At 33.4% G+C, this 7,589-nt stretch overlaps 1 protein-coding gene across 1 annotated transcript; it reads left to right on the top strand.

The window, feature by feature from the left end:
• The first annotated feature begins 862 nt into the window (after nt 1-862).
• LOC107566036 (stromal cell-derived factor 1-like) lies at nt 863-7,324 on the top strand. The gene is made up of 4 exons (XM_016251398.1): nt 863-1,016; nt 3,701-3,818; nt 5,281-5,364; nt 6,700-7,324. The coding sequence occupies exons 1-4, from the start codon at nt 950-952 to the stop codon at nt 6,722-6,724; spliced, it is 294 nt and encodes a 97-aa protein (XP_016106884.1). The 5' UTR covers nt 863-949; the 3' UTR covers nt 6,725-7,324.
• The last annotated feature ends 265 nt before the right edge of the window (nt 7,325-7,589 follow it).

The raw sequence follows: 7,589 nt of genomic DNA on the forward strand, positions 1-7,589 counted from the left end.
CAGAGCACTAATTCCGAGTATGGGTCACCATACTTGGCCACTTCACTTCACTTCACTTCAATTGTACACGTGTTTTAAATAGTGACCGAAAAATATTATTGTTTTTTTTTTTGTTTTTTGTTTTTTTTTGCATCCAACTTTAAGAAGTACACTATAAAAATGATTTTCAAACATCATTGGAGTACATTTTACAAGAAAAAACTATTTTAGTTTTTTACTTAAATTTCACGTTTAATTCAATATGCTACTTTCCATTTCTTTGTAATGCTTGTGAAATGTACTAGAAATTTCTGAGGGGGAATTGTTTCTACACCATTTTATTTCCCCAGTGTATATCATTCACCCCCCCCCCCCCCCCCCCCAAAAAAAAAAAAAACGAAATACAAGCATTTAAGCATATGTTTTTAGGTCTTAAAGATCACAAAATATATTCAATAAAGTGTGTTCAAACTTTTGCCTGGTAGTGTACATACAATTCAAATGCACCCTAAATATATAGGAATCACAGGAGAATCCTATAAAACAGAGGGAATCTGATATTCGGCTGCAGGAAATACAGCAGCGCCAGCTAAGTGAAAGTCAAGCTCCAGAAAAACATGACATGAAACAAACAATAACAAATCGAACCATTGAGAAACAACAATACTGAGATAACATCAGGGGCTCCACTTTCTCCACTCCTCTGAGAAAAAGATGCAGAGGAAGACAGAAACAAGAGTCTGAGTCCGACTGTCACCGCTGAACCTTTGCCAAAACATTTGAGGAACTTCGCTGAAGACGCAGGCTGTCGGAGGAGAGGGTCCAGCCCCACTCCCTCCTCCTCCTCCTCCTCCTGAGAAAGGGGGGAGTGTTTCCCTATGGTCCTCAGTCTTAACACTTCGCAGAGTGCTGAGATGCCACACTGAGCTCTGGAAGCTAGCTGTGACACACACACACACACACATTTGGCATGGATAGCAAAGTCCTAGCGCTGGTGGCCCTGCTGACGGTCACCATATGGAGCCCAGAGACTGAAGGTAAGTGGGTTACGGCTAACATTTACAGATTTACAACGTTTCAGATGATGCTTTGTAGAGTTGAGTTGCAATTTAATTAACTAAATAACATCACCAAGATGGATATTGGTGTATCATTCAGGGTTATGACAGTTATCTGAATCTAAAACCATAAAAACATTTTCGTTACTTGAAATAAAATAAACTTCAAAACACTTAAACTTCATTTTTCAGCTAGTTGCCAAAGCAATATTTCTCATTTTCATTCAGTTCAAATTGATGCATGCACTTAAAATAATTAAAAGTAAAACTGAAAAAACTGATTACATAGATATTTTTTTGTAATAAATTAATTAATTAAAAATTTAATAAAAATTACAGAACCGCAACAAAATGATTCAAACTTTAAATAAAATTGAAATGAAAACAGAAAATATAAAAATACAAATTTATTTAAAATATTAATAAAAAACTATAATAGAATCTCAATTACACTAAAGTAACTGCTATTATTTTGGAATTTTTAAATGTTTTAATAAACAATTATAATAAATGAAATTAATGTATTCATTATAAATGTAGTATTCAGCATAATATATATATATAAATATTTTAGCGCATAAATACACATAAATTACTAGACAGACATGACTTCTAAAACAAGACAAAACAAAAAGCAAAATAAAACACAAAACACACACACACACACAAAAAACAAAGATAACAAAAAGCAGGACAAAAAAAAACAAACAAAACAAAAAGCAAAACAAACAAACAAACAAAAATCATTGCTTTCTTATTGAAGTCTACTGAACTGAAAAATATATATATTGGTGTAGGACTTACTTTGAAACAATTTTCACTCAGAAATTGCTAGTAAATTTCACAAATAAATCAAAAAAGGGCAAGTAACAAATTAAAATGTTGCTTAATTGATTTACTACTTGAGTTTTAAATTGCAGAACTGTTTATTATTAATCGAATAAATAGAATCAAATTAATTTTCCAGAATAGTGAATATTTTCAGCTATAATGATCATTAAGAGGTTCCATTAAGATCGTAAGCACCCTGCATAAATTTCCATATGAGTCTTCATGTTAAATACTTAGATGTACATGTCTTTACATGTTAGTGGGTCTGAGTTAAGCTTTCAGAGAGATGTTTAACCAGCTGAACTTGGTGGGTCTGGCTTTGTCATTTCTGCTGTGAAAAAAAAACTAGCACTGTTTACTTATCCGCAAGCTCTTTTAATTAGTGTCTAATTAGGGAATAGTAAGCAAAAAAAGTTCCTGCGCTGTTCACTTGGTGTGGTGTTTAGTCAAGGCTTAATGGGCCGGTGTTTAACATGACAAAGGGAACAGAGAGTGTCAGAATATCTATGGGAATTTCAGAGTTTGACTTCCCTCATAACCACGTCTGTTTCGGCGGAGCGCAAAGGAAACCAGGGAGATGTGAAACCATTCAGAGAATGTTCTTCAGCAGATTCATTTAATGCACATATTCAGGAGCAAACTTGAGAGGTGCCTGGAGAGGCATACTGTGATTACAGGATTCGGCCGTATTTAATGTTGAGGACCCTCTTTATGAAAAATGTGGCGAGTGAAAGGCAGACCGGCCCCCGTGAGAATGGACGAGAGCCACTAGAATGGCAGACTAATCTCTTTTTAATGATCAGGGCTTGTTAATGGACACAGGCGATTGGGCACTTTCAGATGCTTTTACAATAAAGTTCAGTGATTTATGTTGTACTGTATGATTAGATTGCATTAGTATGAATTACGGATTGCTTTATTTGGAAATTAAGTTTCTAGAATGTGATTTTAGAAAAATGTACAATACAAATGTTCTGTCAATAGAATTTAAAGGTTCAGATCAGATAGAAAACGGCTTTGTTTAATAACTTTTTACAGTGAAAAATGTTGCTTTACAAGATTATTCATCTTGTTATTACATGAACTCACAAAAACTGTAATAATCAGTGACAATATCAAAAAACTATTGGGTAACTATTTCATTGTTTTACATCAATGCACAAAATTTTAACAGAAGATTTGCTCTGTTTTAACACATTTAAGTATGTTTTTCACTATATTTCCATGAATGATTGAAAATAATATGAAGAGAACCAAGGAATTATTTTGAAGAATGTACTCTATTATTAAAATATTTTTAATGTTTTTGAAAGAAGTCTCTTATGCTCATCAAGGCTGCATTTATTTGGTCAGACAGTAAAAACAGGAATATTGAGAAATATTATTGCAAATTAAAATAGCTGTTTTCTATTGTAAAATATTTTAAAATATAATTTATTCCTGTGATGCAAAGCTCAATTTTCAGCATCATTACTCCAGTCTTCAGTTTCACATGATCCTTCAGAAATCATTCTAATATGCTGATTTGCTGCTCAAGAAACATTCCCTATTGATATCAATGTTGAAAATAGTTGTGCTGCTTAATATTTTTTGTAGAAACCGTTTCTTTCAGGATTATTTGATGAATAGAAAATTTATGGGAAATAGACATATTTTGTTACTTGTTCTGTCACTTTTGATCAATCTATTGTATCCTTGCTAAACAAAGGTATTAATTTAAAAAAATGTAAACTATATTAATTTAGCACTTACAGTACTATATAACAAATTATCTAAAAACTTAACTTAAAATCTATTTAAGATGCATTTTTCTTGTTCTGATCACATCCCAGCTAAACCCATCAGTCTGGTGGAGAGATGTTGGTGCCGGTCCACTCACAACACCGTCCCGCAGAGGAGCATCCGTGAGATTAAGTTCCTCCACACACCCAGCTGTCCTTTCCAAGTCATGTGAGTCAGTTTTCCAGATCCATCTATCTCACACTCGCTAAACTGTATTCTGTATGCTTTGCATGGCTACATGAAGTTACACCAATGAATGTCATTTTGAAAAACAGAGCCAGAAATAGCTCATGAAGATACACATTTCCAGTTTAAGGAGTCAAATCTGTGTGGCGATGTGCCCTATTGTTCACAGAATAACACAAAAAACAACCAAATGAGAAAATATGAGAGAGCGATTTTGTCCAGGTTTTGACAACACAATACTTGTTAAGGGTCAAAATGATTAGCTTTCTATTGCGGGCAACCTTGTCGTTTTCATTTTCACCAGCATTTGGAATTACTTCAGCGGTCTGGAATGTGTTAAACCGAACCAATTGTACCCCGTCGATCAGCAAAAAGCCAAATGTTACGGGGGGATCAAGGATATAGGGGTTGCAAAGGTTAGCGTGTAGCCGAGGGTCATTTGGGGAACAAACTTTGGCCGGAGGAAATCACCTTTAATCTGCCGTCTTCCACACATCTTGTTTAGAAATCCTTTTGGATTCATTGGCCCAGATGAAAGACAGACCCCCCCCCCAGACCCGCACATCACTCTTTTTGTTTTATTTGAAGAAAAACCATGGTTCATTTTCATTTCAGAAGTATAGTGGTGAATGGAAACTACAACAAATATAACGATTGTGCTCCCATTTGCTCCAATAGCAAAAGAAAAAAAGTTTTTCCAACTTTCCAAAAGAGGGAAAAAAAATATTGAGAGATTGATTACTTTGGTCATAAAAGAGAAAGATGGCAAATTTGCTGTCACTCACATTCACACAACAGCGTTAACCAATTTGATTTAATTTAATGCAGAGGTAATAAAACATATAGTTATTTTAGTGTATATATAGTATAGTTAGTAGTACAGTGTTATAAGTGTACATTACTTTTTTTAATTAAAATATAAAAAACTTTACTATATTTACAGTGTTAATAACTGTAAACTTTTTTTATATCGTTTTTTTTATCAATTACATTTGAATATTAATCAGAATATTTGAATATTAGCTTGAATATAATTTTAGTATTACTGTATCAGTGTATTGATGCAGTATACATTTCATTTCAGAAGAAATAAAATAGAATGTTACTTTAGACACTTTACTTCAATAATATATTTTACTTTTTAACTATATGCACATGTACAGTGCTGGGAATCACGGTCAGAATCTTCCGAATCATCAAAAATCCCAAACTTCCAGACAGCACAACATTGTCCTTACAAACCTCCTCTAATTCAATCCTGTTATCTGATGGAGTGTAGTGACTCCTGCCAGTACAGTAGAATAGAGGGGCTGCAATGTAGTCCTTGAAGGACAGCTGATATGATCTGATAAAACACACTGTAGAACCGCTGAGGGAGAAAGGTACGGTCTCTCTTTTGCTCTCGTCCGAAACAAATCCCTTCTTTTCTCTCTCTCATTACCAGTGCCAAGCTGAAGAACAACAGAGAGGTCTGCATCAACCCCAAGACCAAATGGCTGCAGCAGTATCTAAAGAATGCCATTAGCAAGTAAGAAGAAACTCTTTCTGCACTAGAAAAGCAGTTCTCTAAGGAATCATGGGATGAAATACAGACCTGTTCCTTGTAGACTTAAAAAAATAATTAAAATGTTAACAAATTTAATGAAGAGAAAGTTAAACTAGACTGAAAAACAAAATTGGTGATGAAATGATTTTCACTCAGAAATTGCTAGTAAATTTCACAAATAATTGCAAATAGCAAGTAACACATTAAATTAAATGACAAGTTTAGAAAGTATAATTTTTAAGTAAAATTTTGTAATTTACACAACTTGTAATTTGTTATTTTACACAAAGTACTTCTCGTCCAAATAAATGCAAGAATAAAGTAGCATTAAGTGTTTAAAACAAATCTTAGCTGAAATTTAGTTGTTATTCTTAACATTTAAATGGCATATGTGGAATGTTATTGGCTAATATAAGGTTATAGAAATGACACGTTTACCTAAGTAGGTAATTAGGCTCTAGCACAGAGCCCTAAGCATTTAACCCGTTCTTTAATTACACTAATTGCAGATTAATGATGAGGTAACAGGCAGAGCAGAGACATTTTACACCAGTATAATCGACCTCCTATTGTGCCACTGAGCCAAAATGACTGATGCCATTAAAACATAAAAAACTATTGATGCGTCAGCTATTGTTAACAGTCAGCTGTTGTTATTGTAAACTAAAACAAAAACTATGAAAAAATATTTTATGTTAATTAAAATAAAATAAATAAAAATAAAATAGTAGACAAAAAAATACATTTTTTAAAAATGTTGCCTTGGCAACTAACTGAAATAAAACTAAACTAAAATTACTAAAACTAAAAATGAAATTAAACTAAAACTAAACAGACATTTTTTAAAACGAAACTAATAAAATGACAAAAGCACAGAATAACTGCATAGCAAAAACTAAAATGCACATGAAAACTGAAAAATTAAAAATTTATCCTAATTAAAAATATTAATAAATAATATATAGATATAATAATTAACACTGGTCTGGTTTACTGACTATCTAAACATCTCCCATGGAAGTTATGTAAAACATAAATAAATATTTTGTCATTTTGATGTGACAATTTTTACAATAAGACTAAAAGTTCTTAAAAAATTGTTCCAAGTGATGTACTTGCAAAAGATTGTTAGATGCATAAAATTTCACACAGAAATGTTCAAAGACTACAATTACATATTTCATCCTCAAAACTTGCAAAAACTTTACATTTATTAAAAAATCAGTGTCATCTGCGAAACTTGTCTTGAAGGTTAGTATCGGATGTAAAAGAAAATAAGTAATTGTCTAACAATATAATTGTTCTTTCTTTTTGCAGAATAAAGAAGAAGCGCTCAAAGTAAACAGCTGAGGAAGTGTGGGGAGGACCATGGTGCATCTCTGAGCTCCAAAGAGGCACACGTCCTCTTCTCTCGCTCTCTTTGATCACTCCTCCTCTTTCTGGACTGCTTGCACAAACAGCACTTCACGTAAACCTGCCTCTCAAGCATCCAGACAGCCTGCAGCTCACCAAAACACAAGCCAACACCTTCCTCCTGACGCACTGCTACTGCTGGCTGTGATTATTGACTGATGCACGTGTGCGTCAATGAAGCGACTGAATGTGACCGTGACCGTTTGAATGGGAAGGCAAGAGAGATATCTACAGGTTTTCCGCAACTTAAAGGGCAGTAAAAATTAGAGTTTGTGTCATAGCTGTGAGGGATGTCTAACATTTAGGATAGTTTGGGATTAATAAGGGATGTAAGCGAGTGAAAATGAAGCAGAAATTTAAAACGGTCCTGTTCAAGCTTTCACTTTTTGCTATTTTGCTGCTCATAGCTTAGTATAAAAGTGTTTAAAAGCTCACCAGCACACATGAATGATCCAGCATGCTAACACTAGCCCTGTTCTAAAACCTAGTGAGCCAACTACTGAACAAAAAAATTGGTGTAGAAACAATTTTCACTCCGAAATTGCTAGTAGATATTATAATAAATTAAAAAGAAATGGCAATTGAACATGACATTTTGAAGTAGAAAACCTGAAATGGTATTTTCTTGTAAAACCTACTCCAATAACCTTTGGGAAAAAAAATTGCAGTGCGAATAACAGCAAAATAAACTGCCTTTTAAAATGTAAGGAAGTATCAATTATATTTTACAAATAAAGCAATCCCAGAATGCATTGCGACAAGCTTCGTAAAAAAATCCAAGATGGCGGATGTGA

The sequence above is a fragment of the Sinocyclocheilus grahami genome, unplaced genomic scaffold, assembly GCF_001515645.1.
Source record: "Sinocyclocheilus grahami isolate Dianchi unplaced genomic scaffold, SAMN03320097.WGS_v1.1 scaffold1042.1, whole genome shotgun sequence".
Taxonomy (NCBI): Eukaryota; Metazoa; Chordata; class Actinopteri; order Cypriniformes; family Cyprinidae; genus Sinocyclocheilus; species Sinocyclocheilus grahami.

Excerpts from the sequence above, each read along its gene's own strand:
- LOC107566036 (XM_016251398.1), top strand. The coding sequence starts at position 950 with ATGGATAGCAAAGTCCTAGCGCTGGTGGCCCTGCTGACGGTCACCATA. Across the intron at positions 1,017-3,700 it reads ATGGAGCCCAGAGACTGAAG|CTAAACCCATCAGTCTGGTG; the intron begins GTAAGTGGGTTA and ends ATCACATCCCAG. Across the intron at positions 5,365-6,699 it reads CTAAAGAATGCCATTAGCAA|AATAAAGAAGAAGCGCTCAA; the intron begins GTAAGAAGAAAC and ends TTCTTTTTGCAG.